Below are 20,343 nucleotides of genomic sequence, written 5' to 3'. Positions count from 1 at the left end.
CTATAACCAAATACCATAGACTGGGTGGCTTAAACAACAGGCATTTATTTCTCACAGTTCTGGAGACTAACAGTTCAAAATCATGGTGCCAGCAGGATCCATGTCTGGTAAGGCCTCTCTTGTTGGGTTGCTCACAGCACCTTCTTGCTATGTCCTCACATGGCCTTTCTTCCATATGTGCAGGTAGAGAGGAAGCAAGTTATTTGGGGTCTTTTAAGGACACTAATCCCATCATGGGAGCCCCACCCTCATGACCTCATCTAAATCTATTTACCTCCCCAAATTCTCACCTCCAAATACTATCACATTGGGTAAGGTTAGGGTTTCAACATATGAGTTTTAGGGGGACACAGACATTCAGTCCATAAGAGTTGGGGTGGCTCAGATCCTCTTTGGTAGCTGGGAGACCCATTTCTCCAGCTTTTTAACTCAAAGTCTCTTGCCCCATTTATGTAGCTCCAGACTCCTCTCTCCATGGGACCCTCACTTTCTTTGGGTGTTGTGTGCTTAAGCTGAATATAGTATCCAGAAAAGACTATATGCTTATAAAGCCATTTAAAGACACCTCTCAATGTGAGCTCTAAATTACTGTGTTCCTGTGTTTACTAATTCACCTTCACTAACTGTATGGTACAGTTCAGTGTTAATGATTCATTGATTCATTCATTCATTCATTCACTCAGAGTATTTATCGAGCTCCTATTATGTGCCAGGACTGTAAAAATAATGGTAAGGGAGATGAGTGTCAAGGAAAGATAAGGTTTGGCAAGACCTAACTTGATTTTGTTGGGGGCAGTGGTTATCAGGAAGGAGAATGTCGTTTACTCCATCTTTAAAGAAGGAATGCCCTTACTTTCCCAAACTATAGATTCTAATTTTGTGGCTTGGTGGATGGGTCTCAGGAACTCTAACCTGGAAGTTGGTGGTGTCCTGGGCATCAACTTTATTCTCTCAAGCTTTTCCATGAGGTGGGGAACCTAGTGGCTGGCAGCCCTGGGGTCACATTGTTAGAGTTGTGTCATCAGCAGAGAACTGGAATTTCTTTCCACTAAGGTCCAGCAGAGAGATCCTAGCCAAGACTCCAAATTGCTTAAACTGGATCACATGTTCATCCTTCACTGTGGCCAGAATGATGGGTCATACGGTTACTCCTGTGGTCAGGAAACAAGAGTCTGTTCCGAGAATTGCTCCCTCCTTACTCAGAGTGGGGAAGGTGGTATCTGAACGTTTCAGTCTAGGTAGATATGTTCATGAATAAAGAAAATCTAATAAAATAAAAACATTTAAATATGTATAAAAATGTAGGTACTTTACCCCTAATGGTTTCATATTAAATATGACCACTTTATATGAGACATATTTAAATATTGTGGTATGTTTCACATTCTTTTTTTCTGAGGTAATAGAGTAAGGATACCTACTTACAGGCATAATTAGTTTTTTTTGTTTGTTTGTTTGTTTGTTTGTTTGTTTGTAGAATAGTGAAATTATCTGGCTTGTCAAGGAATAAAGTACCTGGAATGTAGAGATGTGAAACAATATACCAGTGTTGACTATTTCTTGGAAAATTAGGTGAAAACATTTGAAATCTTTTGTCATGTGATTTAAAAAAAAAAAACTCTATTGATTCATTAATGGCTGAAAAATGTACTGATTTGAAGTTTCCTTTCTGTGCTCATTCTGAGAGAGCTCACCTCCAGTCAGAACTCCAACTACCATTTATTAACTTTGTAAATCTGTTGATTATATTACTCAGTGCACATGAGTTTGATAGAGATAAAAAAATGTAAAAATCATGTCAAAATAAAGTCTTTTCTAATTGTTTGGGCCAAGGGAGTGAGAAGAAAAGGGAACACACTTATTGGGAATTCTTAATTTAAAAATTCAATGATTTTTAAGGAGCATAAAGATGAGGAACAGACAGAGGGGAGATTATCTTAACTTTGTTACTGTTTTTACATTAAAATTTTAATAAATATTGTCTAAATTAAAACATTTAAAAATTCAAAAGTATTTTGGGGCGCCTGGGTGGTTCAGTCGTTAAGCGTCTGCCTTCGGCTCAGGTCATGATCCCAGGGTCCTGGGATCAAGCCCCGCATCAGGCTCCCCGCTCAGCGGGAGGCCTGCTTCTCCCTCTCCCACTTCCCCTGCTTGTGTTCCCTCTCTTGCTGTGTCTCTCTCTGTCAAATAAATAAATAAAATCTTTAAAAATAAAAATAAATAAAAATTCAAAAGTATTTTAATTAAGAACAACTCTGATTAACAATCTTTAAATAGCTAGCAATTTTCAGATATATGAATTGCAGAATAGATACAAGATTCCCTAGGCATAAAATTTCCTATAGTATCTGCATTGCCCATTTTCACTGTCTTCCTAAAAAAATTGTCTGCAGTGGTATAAAGATTCTGCTGTGCCCAGAATTAACTCTATAGAACAATATCAGGTATTGCTTGTAACTTTTGACCCATTCATGGAAATAAAGAAAAGTATTTGTCTTACTGGATTATTTAAACGAGCAACTTTTATAATAACAATTTTAAGAACTTAGTATTGCCTAATGGGCAGAACTTCAATTTTTTTCTCCTTTAGTTAAATGTTTAGTTGTAATGATATTTCTCACGGGCATATGACCCTACAATGTACTTTGGTTGCTTAAAAATTATAGACAAACCCAATCCATAACCAAGAGAACTTTTTCCCCTTTCATTGTCAGCAGATGAATCCACTCTGGATGGAAAACATCCTGTAGTTAATTTGCTTTTACTGTGCTCTGGTGGCCTCCCTCCCAGAAGTCTTTCAACCCCAACCCAGCCTTTGTTTTTATTCCAGAGATAGCATTTTTACTAATTCTGTTTGCACTTGTGCATGATCTTCCAGTATCTAACAAAAGTCCCTTTTCAAAAACAAGAATTGATTTTTTGGGGGTAGAGATTCAATCCCAAAATATGTCCTCCAGTCTTAGCATATGAATAGATTAAAGCTAAAAGGAAATTTAAGTTGCTGAAATTATTCCATTAAAGGTTAAAACGCACAACCCCTTTTTCCTTCCTTTGGTACAGCACTGCTCTTCCTTATGGATCTCCAAATGAAACCATTGTAATGAAAAAAAAAATATGGCAAGGCATGAGGCAAAAATATACATCAGTACTTTGCTGTGACCTTGGGGCTCTCGATAAAATGTGTTTGCACATCCTTAAATAATTTACAAAATGAGTTTTTTTCATTGCTTTGATCATTTTCTGAGCTGGTCTCTCAATTTACCCAGGCAATGGCCTCATTTTCATGAGAGAACACCTCTTCAGGAAGCAACAAGATTGTGAAATCAAACTTTGATCTGCATCCTTTGATTATGGGACAAATATAAACGTAATTCACTTACTAGAAACCATGTAATTTTAGGAGTCTTCAGCTGGGAAGTAGAGCCAAGGCATGGACTACAGAAGTTGATATTTATACTTTGAGGTCTCACTCAAATACTGGCTGCTTATTTCCCCAGCAATGATGTTTGATGGTTGGTTTTGAATGCTTTAAAAAGCGATTTAGTTTCCTTTTTTTCTTTTCTTTTCTTTTTTTTTTCCTACTTCTGAGGAAGCAGTTTTTCACTGTTTAGAATTTAAAGACAATTGGTGGAATCCAGAAATTCAGCAAATGCCAAATAGAAAGGGAAATCTGAACTTTAGTTTTTAGAACAAGTTGGACCAGATCTTGATTTTTTTTTTTCCTTTCTGCTTTCTATACTGAAATTCCTGCACATTTACATTGTTTCTAGTATGGCTTTTCAAACTGTCTACATTTGCTATGTGATAGGGAGATTCAATGTGAATTCTGCATTTAACTAATTAATATGAGTTGTTGTTCAGAGGCATGAAAGTGTTCATCTAAGTTCATTAAACATGTAACATTGACCAACTACTAAATTGCTAACCTTCATCATTAATTGATAGAATCTGGATTTTAACCTTGTTAACTGTTTTAGTTGAAAGGATTTCTCAATAGAACTGGGTGATAAGGCTGTAACAGGGTGGGAATATATTTCTATTGTTCTCAGAGGAAGTTAAAATGCAAGAGGTCTAAATGTACAAATAACTTAAAACTCTTAGTAAAACTCTGGGTAAAAGAAATAAATGTACTTATTTTTTCCAATTTTCATTTCCATGTTAGTTTTAGGGTAAAAATTCAATTTTAATATCATAATGTTTGTTTCTATTCAGAACTTGTGGTAGAAATGAATATGCTTGGACCCTGAGGTTGAATATATATTAAGATAATCTGTTTGAGTTTTACTCTGAATTTTTCAATTGCATTTCTCACCAACTTACAGCTTAGTAACTTTTATTTTTTATTTAAGTAGATTACAGGATAAAGTTCTGGAGCACATTTGCTAATAGCCTAGGTCTTTCATGATACTGATATATGCTTATAGCTCTCATTTTAGCAATTAATCATAGACTGCTTAACTGTTCACTGTAAAACTCTCTGGTTTCCACAAGCCTGGAAAATAAGATTATAACATTGCCATAATATCCAGTGTCTGGGACTTGATTACTTTCTTTAAAACTTGACTAAAATTAATAATAATTTTCATCAGTAGAAACATAGGCCAAAATTGTTCATGATAAATGTGATTAGAAAATCATTGAAGTCTTTCTTTTTTCTCTTGTCTTGAATCTTTAAAACTCATGAGTCTTTTAAAACCATTTATAATTTATATATTTCTTAAATTCTTCATATCTTGGAAAGGGGACCATATAAATTTCTGATATAAATTTTAAAAGGAAAAATAAATGAAAATTGTCATTATTGGTGATTTTATTTGAGTAGTCTTGACTCTAGAGAAATTTAGGTTATTGAGCAACAGAATCACAAAGAGCCCATTGAACCACTTTTATAGGGTGGAAGGAGGATGTGATAAAGTAGAAAGAAATAACTTTTCTAAAGCTTTTTGTTTCTGGTCTTGAGGGATGGTAAGTGAAAAAGGAGAGAGTGAGACAACCAGTGTTTTTTGTCTCTCTACCCCTTAAGTACCCCTCTTCCAGTAAGAGTTAATGCTTTAGAACAGCAGTGTTCAAATTGGTTAAGTATATGAAATGTTCAAATTGGTTAAGTATATGAAAGGCTAGAGGTTAAGTACATGAAAACTATTCTAAAATATGCAAGCATAGGTAGATTAAAGGAACCATTTCTTAGATCCTCAAATATCATCTGCTCTTTTCTAAAAATGATGTGCCTGAGAACATACTTGTGGTGGAGATGTCATTCTGGTTAACTCCCCCTTCACAATTGACCTTCTTTGTTATTCCATTGCTATAAGATACCATACAGGCCACTCCCCACACCATCCTCACTCAAATCTTGACATCATTTTAGAGTTGGGGGAGGAAGATTTCCAACCCAGCATACTATAAAAAGCCTAAACATTAAGCAAATGTGAGGGTTGAATAAAAAAAGATTTTTGACATGCAAACTAAAAAAAAAAAAAAAATCATGCACCTTTTCTGAGAGAGTTGCTGGAGCATGTGCTCCAGCAAAAAGAGGGAGTAGACCAAGAGACAGGTGATTCTCAACATAGGAGAAATGAAAAGGCAATCCTGGAAGTGAAACTAAAAGAATATTTCCAGTTCAATAGCTATAATAGATTGGACAGCAATCAATCCAAGTTCCAGTGAAAGGGAATAAGGCCAGGGAGGAATGTTTTCAAGCAAGGAGAACAATTGATAGATTTCTTGCTGTGTTCAAATGTATTGAGAAATTATTTCCAATTCTTTTTTTTTTTTTTTAAAGATTTTATTTATTTATTCATGAGAGACAGAGAGAGAGAGAGGCAGAGGGAGAAGCAGGCTCCCCGCGGAGCAGGGAGTCTGCCCTCCCTCTGAATCTCCCCAGGCTTGTGTTCTCTCTCTCAAATAAATAAATAAAATCTTAAAAAAATTTTACTTGCTTAAAATAATGTAAACAGGGGGATAATGATTTAACCAAAAATTGTGGTAAAACTTTTTTTTGAGGGGGAGGATGAGGGAAGGAGGAATATGTATGTGTGTGTGAATGTGTGGGCACATAAAAGAGTTAAATCATTATCTTAATGTTAAGGCTTAAATTAAAAAAGAAAATCCAGAAATTGTGCTATACACTGGTAATATAACAAAAAAAGACTTTGAAATTGGATGGAGAGTAGTGATTGTGGTAGGCAGAACCTCCCAAAGATGCTCCTGTCCTGATCCCCAGAAAACATGACTATGTTAAGTAGCATGGCAAAAGGGACTTTGCAGATGTGATTTAATTAAGTATTTTGAGATTGGGAGATTATCCTGGATTATTTAAGTGAATCCAATCACATGAACGTTTGAGGTCAGAGAGGAGAGAGAGAGAGATGTGACCACGGGAGTGGTCATGACCCTAGGAACATGGGTGGCCTCTAAGAGTCAGGAACAACCCTCATCAAAGAAACAGGGACCTCAATTCTACAAACTGAAGGACTAAATGTTGCCAACTACCTGAAAAAAAAAGGAAACAGATTCTCCCCTAGGGTCTCCAGAAAGGAAGTGCCCTGTGGACATTAAGATGATAGTATAGCAAGGCCTGTGCCAGACTCTGACCTACAGAACTGTAATATAATAAATATCTGTTGTTTGAAGCCACTGAATTTGTGGTATGTGTTACAGAAGCCAATAGAAAACTAATACAGTGAGCAAGAGATTTTTTTTTCAGCTTTGTAGAACATTTTACTTTTTAAGTGAATAAATCTGTTTTAAATATGTAACATTTTTAAAGCTTTAGTAAAATAAGAGTTGATATTTTCTTAATGTAATTAAAAACATATAACTAAGCCACAGTCAGCCTCCTTCTGGCTCTGTTTCCATTAGGCATGTTATATATGAATTCTGGTGGCTTATGCAGTTCCTGAAATTAGAGAAGGGCCCCTGATTTTCAGTCCATTTTGGATGTTCCCAGTGGTCTAAGCCCATGTCTATGTAGTTGTGGTGGTTTCAAATAGTGGCTGTTAAGTTGTTGGCACTAGTCAGAGCTGGGGGGGTATGTGCCCTTTGCTTTTATCTGGGCTGGCTTGTGATGGTTTTTACCAGTCAATAGTAGAAGTGACATGAGGTGACGTGTGGGCTTAGATTATAAAAGACCATGCTGCTTTTGCCTTATTCACTCCTGGAGTCCTGAACCATCAGGTACAATGTCTGGTTACACTGACATCACATGCTGGGAGGTCACACGTGGTGCTGTACTTAATACACCTAGCTATACTTGTTCTTCAGCCATCCTTGTCCAGGCATGTGTGCATGAGTCTTCATGCACATGAAGCCATCCTGGGACCCTCCAGGCCAGCCCATCTGCCAACTGAATACCAGAGTCATTTTTGTCAAACCCACATGGAACAGAAGAATCACCTAGCTGATCCCTACTCACATTCCAGACCCACAGAAGCATGCAATATAGTAAAATGATTTTTGTCTTAAGTCAACAACAATTTAAAGTTTGGGGATAGTTTATTATGTAATAATAGATGACTGTAAAATATTTTATTAGAAGGCAACTTCTAATGGTAGCTTCCACACCCTCAACATTATATTTGGTCTTGCAGATCCTGGTTGAAACTCCAAAACCCATGGCGCTTGGTTCCTAACTGAGGGCCAAGGACCCTGCCCACAACCAAGTCCTATAGAAGCCCCCAAGCCTTAATTTATGGAATCAAATAGTCTTTCCAAGAAGGGTCACCTTCTTCTATTACTCTCCAAGCAAAACTCATTTCCCTGAATGCATCTCACAAAACACAGTTAGCCTTATTTCTAGTCAGGGAAACCCAGAACTCAAGGACTTTAAGACCAACTATCTTGCTTAAAAAAGAAACAGGGAAAATTTCTCATGTTTCCATGGCAAGAGAAACACCATCACCAATAATCAACCAGCTCTCCACCTTCATAAAATAAGATGTCTAGGGTTAGAATTAGGGTTAGGTGGTGGGGAGAGGATGTTTAAATTTTACCAATTAAAAAAAAAGTTATTGGTTACTTATTACACTGTAGCCAGAGAATGTTTTACATTGTGTAATTTTTAGAATCTATTGAGATGTTCTTAATGTCTTAAGATATGATCAATTCTTTAACTCTTCCAAATGTTTATATTAAATAAATATATATTGAATATATTTTTTAAAATATGTTAATTATATTATTGAATTCTTCCTCAGGGTGAGGCATTGCCCTAGAATCTTCAGATAAATTAACTCTTCATCCATTTACTTTTTTTTTTTTAAGGTTTTTATTCATTTACTTGACAGAGAGAGAGCAAGAAGGGGGAGCTGCAGGCAGAGGGAGAGGGAGAAACAGGCTCCCTGCAGAGCAGGGAACCCTATGTGGGGCTTGATCCCAGTACTCTGGGACTATGACCCAAGCCAAAGGCAGACACTTAACCAACTGAGCCACCCAGGCGCCCCCATCCATTTACTTTTAATCTGTATGTATCTTTATATTTAAAGTGGGTTTCTTGTAGACAACATATAGTTAGGTTTTGTTTTTGATCTACTCTGACAACGTTTTTTATTTATTTTTGTTTTTTTAATATTTATTTATTTATTTGACAGAGAGAGAGAAACAGTGAGAGAGAGCACAAGCAGGGGGAGTGGGAGAGGGAGAAGCAGGCTTCCCGCTGAGCAGGGAGCCCGATGCGGGGCTCAATCCCAGGACCCTGGGATCATGACCTGAACTGAAGGCAGACGCTTAACCATCTGAGCCACCCAGGCGCCCCAACAATCTGTTTTTTAATTGGTGTATTTAGACCATTGACATTCAAAGTGATTTTTGATATAGTTGGATTGATACCTACCGTATTATTGTTTTCTATTTGTTATCCCTTTTTTATACCTACTTTTGTCCTCCGTTCTTTTTTTTTTTCCATTGAGGCATATTATTTGCACGTATGTATTACATCCCTAGAAAAAGAATCCCAGGATTTTCCCTCCTGTGCGTTTTCGTCTTGCTTCTTCGTGGTCCATGATGCCAGCTGAGGTTGTCAGTACAGTGAAAACAAACTGGCAGGATGGGAGCAGGTTATTCTGCCATTTTTCTAGATCTTTCAGTTGCACATCAAATCTGGGGCTGATGACTCCACACTTGTTTAACCTGCTTGTGAGGTTCACAACAATTTTCCCTGCTCTGTGATCATCAATGATTTCAAATTCACCAGTGTAACCGTGCTTCATCATCACAGTGAGAAACCAGACGATGACTTTGGAGCACGGCCTAATAAGAACCTGGTGTTTGCCTCTCTTTTCAGCATCGTTAATGCTCTTGAGAGCATCTGCCAGGACACTCATGCACACCATTATGGCTGCACGGAAAGATGGTGGGAAGAGTGTCTTCCATTCTTTTTTCTGTCTTCTGTGGTTATGTTGAGCATTTTCCATAATTCCATTTTCTCTTCATCCTTAACACATCAGTTGTGCTTTTACTTTTATTTTTATTATTTTTACTTTTTTTTAGTGGTTGCCCTAGAGTTTGCCATGTACTCTTACAACTAACCCAAGTTCGCCTTTAAATAACCCTGAATTGCTTATTGCTTCCTGGGCAGTGTGAGTGCCTTATGCAACAAAATAATCCTAATCCTCCCTCTTATCCCTTGAATCATCGCTGTCGTGCATTTCAGTTATACGTAAGCACATACAGGCACGTATGTATGGACACAAGGTATAGACATGAGCACACATAGTCGAAAACATTGTTGCTGTTCTTTTGAACAAACTTTTATCTGTTAGGTCAATTGGGGAAAATTTTTATTTTACCCTCACTTACTCCCTCTTTGATGCTCTTCCTTTCTTTAATAGATCTGAGTTCCTGACCTACATCATTTTCCTTCTCTCTAAAGAACTTCTTTTAACATTTCTTGCAAGGCTGATCTGCTGGCAACAAATTCCCTCAGTTTTTGTTTGTCTGAGAAAGTCTTTATTTGTTCTTTACTTTTGAAGGATAATTTCTCAAGGTACAGAATTCTAGTTTGGTGGGGTTTTTTTCTTTCAACACTTTAAATATTTCATTTCACTCTCTTCTTGCTTGCATGATTTCTGAGGGCAAGATGGATGTGGTTTTTATCTTCGTTCCTCTGTAGGTAATGTGTTTTTTCCTCTAATTTCTTTCAGGCTTTTTTTTTTTTTTTTTTAATTTGTGATTTTCTGTTACCTGAAAACGATATATGAAATGTAGTTTTTTGGGCGTTTATCCTGCTTGGTGTTCTCTCAGCTTCCCCACTTAAATGAAGTAAGAATGCTTTGAACTTGGTGCCATTATTGCTCCCATAGTAAACTTGATCAGCAAGGCCAGGACAATGAGAGATTAAATCACAAAGCTAGCATGACGCTGGGCAAGCGTTTGCACTCAAGCAGTATTATTTATATTCTAAAGGCCCTATAGTTTATGCAGATTATTTCAAGCCACCTCACATTATTTTGAAAAAGTCATAGCATGCCTTATTATCAAATGAAAATAAAATGCTGACTTAGCCCCAGTTAACTCTTGAATAATAAATGTATTTCTAGAACATTTCTTCTCTCTCTGCTACTTCTAGTTACTCCATCTTTGCTTACTTTGTAGACACTATTTGAAAGTCACTCTGACTTTTAATGTTCTCATATATTCTTTTACAGTGGTGCCTTCTTTATATTTTTTTCTCAGGTCCTTTTTATTCTAAATGTTTGAGAGTAAAAAATCACTAGGGTACTTTAATTACAATTATTTGAATGAGCTGGTTTGATTTGCCTTTTTAATCTGTCTTCTCTCTGTATCCTGGCCCAGCTTCTGGAAGGTGCAAGGAACGGAGTGACTCACCACAGCATCTGCTATGTCATCAGGAAAGAGGGTCCCTGAGGGACAGAAGCTAGACTGAGATTTGAAGTTTCTGGATTCTGACCTCTGCCGGCTCACTGGCTATCTCTACATGGGGCTACATTTTGACTGTGGTTTATAGGTAATCACCTAATTTCATGTTATTTGTAGCTTTTCCTTTCAAAAAACGGCAATAATTATCCTTTATCCCTCCACCTCCCCAGCAGGAAATGGCAAAGCTTCATTATTATTAAAAACAAAGTGAAATTGTCAATCTATCCAGAGGTGTTTGCCATATATATACAGAAAACAGTTCTCATGATTTCCTTGCCCTTTGTGGCTGTGCCTGTAGGATAAGTAAGTACTTTCTCAATGAAGGGGGCGTTTTGAAATTCCTTCCAAAGAAGTCTGGCATTCATTCTAAATCGACCTGGAGGCTGAGGAGCCCTGGAGTTGTTCCAGCTGCTTCAAACTCTGCCAGGTAAATATTTCCATGAACTAACAAGCTGTGGTAGACTGGTTATTCATGGACTTGGCTGTTACTGATGCATTGTTCTTGAGTTACTTTTGTGTTATATTTTTAGAATCCCTATAATTTTATAGGTCCTGATGCTTAATCTGAGTCAATATGTGTCCTTTTAGATGTAGAATACTAGAGCAGAGTGGAACAATCTACCTTTTAAGAAAGGACTTTACTGTAAATTTAATAAGATGTTTAGAGGAAGGTGTTTTGAGAGTGGCTAGGGACAATATCATGTGGGTCCCACGCACTTTCTTTCCTTCTGCTCCAACCTCTAGTATGTTTAGTTTTTATCCTTAGGTTTGATGCTTCCTGGTCACCAAATGGTTGCCATACTGACAGCAAGTCTTCACAAGGCATTGTATGAGTGCAGAAGTAGGGGGTCTATCAAGATGGCAAGAGAAAGCTCTTCTCATATACCTGTCTCTTTTTATGCAGGAACAAAAATCTGTCCCCAGAGTCCCCCTATCTCACATCTATTTGGGCAGAAGAGAGTCTCATACCCTCTCTGAGCAGCAAGGGTGGCTGCAAAAAGGAGTATTTTGCTTTTTCAATATCTACATTGGGAGGTGGGCAAGGAGAAGGGATGAGGAGTGACCAACCAGTGTTTGTCACCACTAACAAGTTCTTTTTCTTTCTCTCCCTTCTATTCTGCTCACAGAAGTCATTGCCTGCCAACAGCATACCACAATCTTGGGAATGAACTCTGACAAACTTACCATCATGACAGCTGATGCATCCCATCGAGGATGGAAGAATGGAGCTCCAAACTTTGTTACACTATTCTTGAAAGGTAATCAGCTTCTGTGCATGAGTGGATGGAATGGGTCTATTTACATTGCTTTCAGGTTTACCCAGTAAAGCACCATGACTTGTGCAAGCTGAGGAATCAAGAGGAAAGCTGCGTGAGTGTTGGTCTGTTTCTTACAACTGCCTTGTGAAGGCAGCATGCAGTCATTAATACTGCTGATTTTATAAATACTGGATGAACAGTTAAAGGGGAAGCAGTTCTAATTCTAGGAACTGGGTGTGAACAATTTTATTTCTAGGCTCTGAATGACCAAAGGTGCCTGGACTGTAAGTTTTCTGTTCACAACATGGTTGGCCTAGGTCCATTAATAGTTGGAATCCTCTGAAATAGATGGATCTCTCCTTTTAAATTATTTTTTTAATTTCCTAGAATTTATATTAAAATTTGTCTTTTTTGGGCTCTAAATAGTTGGAGAATGGCATGGGATGACCTTGTAGGAAGGCAATGTGTAATACAACCAACTCTATGTACTATTTCTAGAAGAGTTTCCCATTGGCAGGAATATAGAAAACATCTACTGGCATCATTTTCACGGACATGTATCTTTGTTTTTATTGTATTCAGTAAGATGTGCAATTCAGCAGTTTACCTTGGAAGAGAAGTGAGATGAAGTTTGACTGTCTTTACAGTCAGACTTTATCACCAAGATGACAGGACCCCAAACCTTGAGTGTGGTCAGGTTGTTGTAATGATGTGTGAAGGTTACCAGCACATTGTTCTGAGCATGATCTCCTTGATCTGAAAACACAGGGAACAACTTGATATCGATAAAACCCAAAGAACTTTGGAAAACTTTGGTGTTTCTTGATTGATACTGTCTACTTGGGATGGATTTCGCTGAGAAGCCCTGATACTGTTGAAAGAAATAAAGGGTTTACTTTTTCTTGCAAAGAGTTTGGGGGCAGTCATTTCGGGGTACAGAGTGCTGCTCCAGAGTCAGGCTCATGTTGCCTTTCTGCTCTGCTGTCCTTCAAGCAGAACTGCTGAGCACCTAAGAATGAGGTCAGCATTCCAGGAACACAAAGGAAGACAAGGAAGGAGGAATAAATGACTCTATTGGGATTTGGGACATTCCCAGAAATCTTAGGAAATGTGCATCTTGTTGCCGTGAACCGTTCCCACAGCCACGGTTAGCTGCAAGGAGTCTGGTGAGTAGAGTTTCTTAGCCAAACACACTGATGTTGCTGGAAAAGTGGACATTCTCTTAAGGAGGATGAAATAAGGAAGTGATCATTTTCTAAGCAACTAGCAACCTGCGCCACACCCGTCATCATTGACAAACCATGGCGTCTGTGATTCTACCTGTCAGACGTTGCTTTCAATGTCTCTTGCCATCGTGAGTGCAGGTGAACGTGATCAGCTATCAAAAAAGAATTCACCATTTTCTTTTCTTTTGCAAGTAAGCAGTAGTAGCCTTCTCATTCGTGTTTGCTCTGTTTTCTAATTTATGTGCACAATTTTACATATATTTCTGTTTCTTGATGAGGAAGTGAAGGTTCATTGGGGTGATGAAATGAATTCTGCAAAGGCCAAATTCATTCGATTGTTAGAGGGGTCTAGGACTCATCTCAGGACTGCTGTGCTCCCTGCACAGTCCCAGCACTCTAGCTTCCCCTTTGGAACCAGCCCCTCCAATGCTGACTAGACCTGGAGGTGTTTTGAGCCTCGGGCTGAGGAGTAGCTTCTGAGTCATCAGTGGCGCATTTTCTGCTGTGCCCAACCCATCCGTCTATCTGGGTCTGTAGGAACACTCTTTTTTTTTAAGATTTTATTTATTTATATGACAGAGAGAGACACAGTGAGAGAGGGAACACAAGCAGGGGGTAGTGGGAGAGGGAGAAGCAGGCTTCCTGTGGAGCAGGGAGCCCGATGTGGGGCTTGATCCCAGGACCCTGGGACCATGACCCCAGCCGAAGGCAAACGCTTAACGACTGAGCCACCCAGGCGCCCCTGTAGGAACACTTTTATGGTGTCAGAGACAGCAGCTCAGCAATGTACTTAACAGAGCCAGAGAAATGCTGTAGCCCAGGCTGACCACATTACAAATCCCAGGCGCCCAAAGTGTAACATGCATTCCATGCTGATGGACCCAGTACCGAGTCAGACTTTTCCAACCATAATACAAATTGGACCATTTTTTCCCTCCTTTTTCCCTCCTTATTCTTTCCTTCCACCCTCTCCCGACCCTATTTAAGTTTTGTCTTAGAAATCTTATTTGAATTTTCAAGTTAGCAAGACTTAAAGGAGTCACCTTTCCTAACTTCCCATCTGGGGGATCCCTAGAGGACCTTATCTGGGTTCTGCACGTAGACATCCAGAGATGAGGCACTCACGATCCCACACATCAGCCAGTTCTGAATAACGTGTCAGAAAGCTGTTGGCTTGTATTAGGCTGACCTTTCCTATTAGATTTTATAATCTCATACCAGTAGTGAAACTCCAACATCCCCTTTGACAAATGACAGAAAGGGCTATTGCATTACATGGCTAGGGCTTCCCTTTTGTAGAAGCTTTGTTGATTCAGAATTGACTGATAGTTCATGAGTCTCTTTGAGGAAATTGGAGGGAAAGTACATATGAAGAGCAGCAACAATTCTGGGTAATAGCTGAGAAATGTGATGGCTGTGAAGGAGAAAGAAACAGAACAGTGTTATTTGTCATTCTGACTGTCACCCTTGCAAGTAAAATGTTGAGGGGTGCCTGGGTGGCTCAGTCAGTTAAGTGTCCGGCTCTTGGTTTTGGCTCAGGTCATGATCTTGGGGTCCTGAGATCGAACCATGCATCAGCTTCAGTGTGGAGTCTGCTTGTCCCTCTCCCTCTGTTTCTCTCTCTCTCTCTAATAATAAAATCTTAAAAAAAAAAAAAAAAAAAAGCAAAATGTTAAGGTTATGTCCTTGCAAGAATCCTGGATCTTCTCCATTTTCCACAAGACTATAAAACAGGTTTATCTTCTTCCTCCCTGTGTCCCTCCCTCCATGTCTCTCTTTCTCTCTCTCTCCCTCTTCTCCTCCCTTTCTTTCCTTCTTTCTAAGGCTTATAACTATGAGTATTTTATGGAGAGGTTAATCCATCTGATTTGGCATGACCAGAGAAGGCATCATGTATGAGGTGAGGCTTGAATTACTCTTGCAGGATGAGTATTTCAGTGTTTGGTCAGATGGGAGGGGAAAGATTGAATAAAGGCAGATGGACAATTGCAATAATTTTCTATTGAGTCTGCTGGAGTGACTCAGTCATGATTATTCAGGCTACTATTTCATAAATATGCAGCCCACAGACAACCATTACTGTTCCCACTTCCTTCTCCTTTACTATGGGGAGGGCAAAGCATTTACTAACACACTGATGCAGAGTTAAAGTTGAATACTCAGTGATTCTCAGCATTTTCCCCCAGAGACAGACATTACAGATGACCTTCCCAAGCAAGATGCTCTGAAGGAGGTACCTTGCCCATTCTGGTCAAGCTACTGGTATCCTCTTCTCTCTTAAAAACAATACAGAGAAGAGGGGAATCATGAGGGAAAACGAATATAGGTATGATATTTGTTATTTAAGAATTGTCACAAGTGATTTTAACTAACCACGTAGATGATGGTAGTTGAGGATTATCAGAAAGTTGAAGGCCGTGATAGAGTTCATCCAAGTCTGTTTATCCAGAGTTGACTATGGTAAGGGAGTTAGCTACTGCTGCATTCCTTCTGCTAGAGACTCACAAGGACTTAAAAGGACAATGGGTTTTACAGAGAAAAAGGAGGAAGTCTCAAGACAGTCTTTGATTGGCCAATGTCCTATTTGGGAGGGACTTTCACTTAGGGTGGGGTTTTTGGAAGTGATATGGAGGTGGGGGGAATGGGTAGTGGGCAGGGTGCTTCCTGATTGGCTTTCAGATTCATTTGGCCGTCTTTGATTGGTTCAATCCCCAGGCACATAACTGGGTCCTTTTCAGGCTAGGTAGCCTCATAGGGGTTTTCCAGTTTCGACTGAAAGAGTATCTGGTTCTCTACTTTGGGTTCCAAGTCTAGTAGAAGCCAGTTCTGCAGAATTGTTGCATTAAACTGGAAGGTCCTTTTTCAGCATATACCAGCGCCCGGTATATAGTAAGGAGTCAGTAATATTTGTAGAATGCGTAACAAATATTTTTTAAAACTTTCAAATATAAAAAAAGGATTGTACAGTGAACATCTATATTCACGACCTTGGTTCTATCATTAAAATATTACTATATTGCTTTATCAAATATCTATCCATGTCTTCACTTGACAAGAGGGATTTTCATATGACACATTTAATTAAGCTAATAAGAAAACAGTTTGTAGTCTTACTGATTTCATGAGGAGAGATCTAGTCCAAGAGAATTATGAGTGATAGTTCCAGAAATGTCTTAACTGCCCTTATATACCACTATTGTTTGCCAAATATGGGTGGGGCTCAGGTCCCATATGAGGCTGTTAATGTTCAAGGACTTTAGTCAGTTAAGGTGTGGATAGGCTAAAGGTTCATTCGTGGATAGTATTATTGAGCCAGGATTTGCCTTCAACTTTATAAAAATATATTAAACTGGTAGGGAGAAATGCCAGTTTAAAAAAAAAAACAACTATAGGGTGCCTGGGTGGCTCAGATGGTGAAGCGTCTGCCTTCGGCTCAGGTCATGATCCCAGCGTCCTGGGATTGAGTCCCACATCGGGCTCCCTGCTCCTTGGGAGCCTGCTTCTCCCTCTGCCTCTCTCTCTCTGTCTGTCTCTCATGAATAAATAAATAAAATCTTTAAAAAAAAAAAAACTATATTAGGGACTTTAAGCTTAATGGAGCTACTACAATCAGTATTTGTCATATGATTTTTTTAAAAGATTCATGGAAGTCAGCTTAATTCATAAATAAAAGTTAATTCTGTAGGTTAAATGAGGCAGGTAAAAGTTGAGTATGCCTGCTACATCAAAGTCTATTAGGAGTCTAGTCATCAAAGTATATTTGTTTTTTCTCTGTTCTGCTCCCCCCCCCCTTGAGAGTTAATCTCCTTATGCATTATGACTCTTGAGTGCTAGATATTTTTGTACTATGGGAAGTGCAGTATCTGGCCTCTGACCACGGGGTCAGTGGGTATGAGTTGTGGACAACACTGGGAACCAGTGCATGGCCTTTCAGTAGAGAGGCAGATGCCTTGAGTTTGGGTCTGGCCTCTGTCCTTCAGAGTTGGGGCTTTGGTTTCAGAATCATAAAAGGAATTTACTCCACAGTGGTATTTACTTTATAAGGTTGTGATAAAGACTGAATGAGATACTGCATGTAAAATGCCTGACTCATAGTGACAATCAGTAAATCAGTAAATACTAGTTGTCATCTGTTAAAATGTGGCAGAAGTTATTGTACTTAGGAGGAAAGTTATGCGTGTGGTGGTATCATAGAATCCTTGTTTTGAGCCGGAAGTGACCTCAAAAATCCTCTACCCCAACTCCTCATTTTACAAATAAGAGACCTGAAATCCAGAGACATTAAATAATTTCCCCCAAATAATAGTTGAAGTTATCCTGGAATAGGATGAAAACCAGGTTCTTAAATTTCCTTAGGAAGGCTCTACCTGCTGTCCCAGGCGATCCTTCTTTGAGGATACTGCAGGGGGCCCACTGCAGTGACAAGGCAGCATCCTGGGAGACACTCACACTTGAATCCACCTCTTATTATGTGGCCTGGGTGAATTAGACCTTGGTTTTCTCTCTGTAAGTGGCTTTTGTCAGATGGGGCTGCTCTGAGGTTAAATGAGGTGATAGGAATGAAACACGTTGCAGGATGCTTTGACATATAAAAAAAATTCCCCATGATGGTAGCTGGAGGACCAGGAAAAGGCAGTGGGGGAAGAAAAGGAGGAGGGGTTGTGAAGGAAGACACACAGTCCCTGATTCTCATAATAGATCATGAAAAACTTGCATCCTGTGGTCTGCGGCACCACTTTCAGATGGAGGTGGAGGAAAGGAAGGAGCAGAGTAGAACGGAAGGTGAAAAGAAGAGTAGAGAGAAAAGATGCCGACAGGAAACACATGGCCAGCATCCAGCACTCCTGTCACCTTGGGGGGTTTTGACTTTGGTTAAGGATTGAAGATCCCAGACAGGATGCAGCTTGATTCTGCTATGGGATCTGCACAGGCGACCCTCCACTTCATCCCTGTGCCTGTCGTGTTTTCGTCATTCCTACCTGAGTTCAGTTTTGGCGTTACTTAGATGCAAAATCCTGGTCTCAGAAGGACCACTATTACAAAGGATTTTTGAGCCAGAACGTACCTCAGAGGTCCTCGGTCTCCATGTTCTCATTGTACAGCTGATGAAAGGTCCTGTAAGAGCAAATGATACCATGCTTCAGGGGAATCCCAGGGTAAATTGGCTCTGGTCAGGCAAGACGAGGACCCAGCCACCACATGTGTCAATGATTCTGTGGGAGAATGCATTTACAGTTCTAGGCAACAAGAGTGCAAGAAAGTATCTGGCAAATAATTTAGTACTATGGGGCGCCTGGGTGGCTCAGTTGGTTAAGCGACTGCCTTCGGCTCAGGTCATGATCCTGGAGTCCCTGGATCGAGTCCCGCATCGGGCTCCCTGCTCAGCAGGGAGTCTGCTTCTCCCTCTGACCTTCCCCCTCTCATGTGCTCTCTCTCTCTCTCTCTCATTCTCGCTCTCTCAAATAAATAAATAAAATCTTTAAGAAAAAAAAATAATTTAGTACTATGAGTTGGATTTGCTTATAATATGCTGCCTTTCTACTATACTTTACATTTTTTTTCCACCAGAAGACAACATTGCCCAATTGTGATAGGCCTCAGAGAACTCATTAGCCAAGTAGATCCTAAGTTTTTTGGGGCAGGGAATATGTTTTCTAATTGCTTTGCAACCTTTGCTATGTTAGCTGTGTGTAAACTGTAGGCCCTGAATAAGCTACCTGTTCAAAGAGAATGAAATCCCTAGAGTCCCTGGGACAGTGAAGGGTGAGGGTCCAGAGCATAGGGCAGCAGGGGGGGTGTCTGTGATGATGGAAAGGTTCTGTCTGCACTGTCCAGTGGAAGCCCTGGGCCACGTGTGGCTATTGATGGCACTTAAATTGTGGCTGGGACAATTGAAGAACTGAATTTGTAATTTTATTTGGTTTTAAGTGAGTTCATTTAAATTTTAAATGTGGCTACAGGTGATTGGTGGCTACCGTCATGGGCCGTGAAGAACAGGGAGGGTAAGAGGGTAATGGTGGACACTGAGGCATGTGGCCAGGGTTTGCATCCCAAACTTGCCCTTAGCAATCTCCCGACTGCCCGGTTCCATGGGGTCTGCATCTGGAAGGGCTGTTTTAAAGACCGTGAGTCAATATACGGGGTCAATATGTGGGAAGTCTACTGAGTCAATATATGGAATGCGTCGAGACATGGCAATGAATCATTCCAGTGGCTGGAAAAAAAATCTGTGTGTGGGCTCTTATCATTATTACTTTTATAAGGAGGCTGTGAGATCTGTTTTAACTGACTAGATCATTAAATAATTGCTCAGCCTGATTTTTGCCCTCTTTGGACTTTCCAGGCCTCTATCATTCTACTAGTTAGTGAGTACAATCTGTGGCTCCAAGAACTGACGTTCCTGTGAGCTGACAGTGTTAACCTCTATAAGCAATTGGTAGGTCTTTGGTCTAGCTGTGCATTTATCTTTGTGGGATCTGTGGCCCTTCTATCCTTAGTTTTTGCATCTGATCTATGAGGAAAGTTCTGCCTCATTTCTCAGATGTACACGTCTTAGAGCCACATGGGGGATATTAAATAATGTTTAAATAGATGATTGCATTTCAAGTGTTTGGAACACGTTTCCTCTGAACTATCATAATCATAACATAGCAACAGTATTTATTGGGTGGTGTTTCTAGGCACGGGACCAAGTGGTTTATAGGCATTAATTCAGTTGATGTTCAGTGCAACCCTGTTACGAGGGAGGGTATTGTCACTGCTCTTTGAAGGGGACAGGATGGAGGGTTCAGGCTCCGGGTCACTTAGCCAGTGAGCCCCAGAGGCAGGCTTTGTTCTCTGGAGCTTGTGTTCTGAAGGTCGTGGACTAGCATGACAATAGACTCGTTAATTCTTAGTGTGTTTGCCCATATGCTGGAAAAAACTCAATAATTGAGAAATCAGTTTTACACTTGGAAAAATCTTAGAAACAGGAAGCAAGATGG

At 39.6% G+C, this 20,343-nt stretch overlaps 1 protein-coding gene and 1 long non-coding RNA gene across 2 annotated transcripts; one reads left to right on the top strand and one right to left on the bottom strand.

The window, feature by feature from the left end:
- Positions 1–8,887: 8,887 nt before the first annotated feature.
- Positions 8,888–9,332, bottom strand: LOC110577173 (40S ribosomal protein S15a-like). Its single transcript, XM_044921195.1, has one exon. The coding sequence runs from the start codon at positions 9,327–9,329 to the stop codon at positions 8,937–8,939; it is 393 nt and encodes a 130-aa protein (XP_044777130.1). The 5' UTR covers positions 9,330–9,332; the 3' UTR covers positions 8,888–8,936.
- A 1,611-nt stretch (positions 9,333–10,943) lies between these two features.
- On the top strand, positions 10,944–12,015 carry LOC110577174. The gene is made up of 3 exons (XR_002480102.1): positions 10,944–10,963; positions 11,200–11,302; positions 12,003–12,015. It is a non-coding gene; the product is annotated as an uncharacterized LOC110577174 (long non-coding RNA).
- The last annotated feature ends 8,328 nt before the right edge of the window (positions 12,016–20,343 follow it).

The sequence above is a fragment of the Neomonachus schauinslandi genome, chromosome 14 (genome assembly GCF_002201575.2).
Source record: "Neomonachus schauinslandi chromosome 14, ASM220157v2, whole genome shotgun sequence".
In the NCBI taxonomy this organism is placed as follows: domain Eukaryota; kingdom Metazoa; phylum Chordata; class Mammalia; order Carnivora; family Phocidae; genus Neomonachus; species Neomonachus schauinslandi.
This window is presented reverse-complemented; position numbering and strand designations above follow the sequence as displayed.

What these genes read in the sequence shown, in the direction of transcription:
- LOC110577173 (XM_044921195.1), bottom strand. Translation starts at nt 9,329, where the DNA reads ATGGTGTGCATGAGTGTCCTGGCAGATGCTCTCAAGAGCATTAACGAT.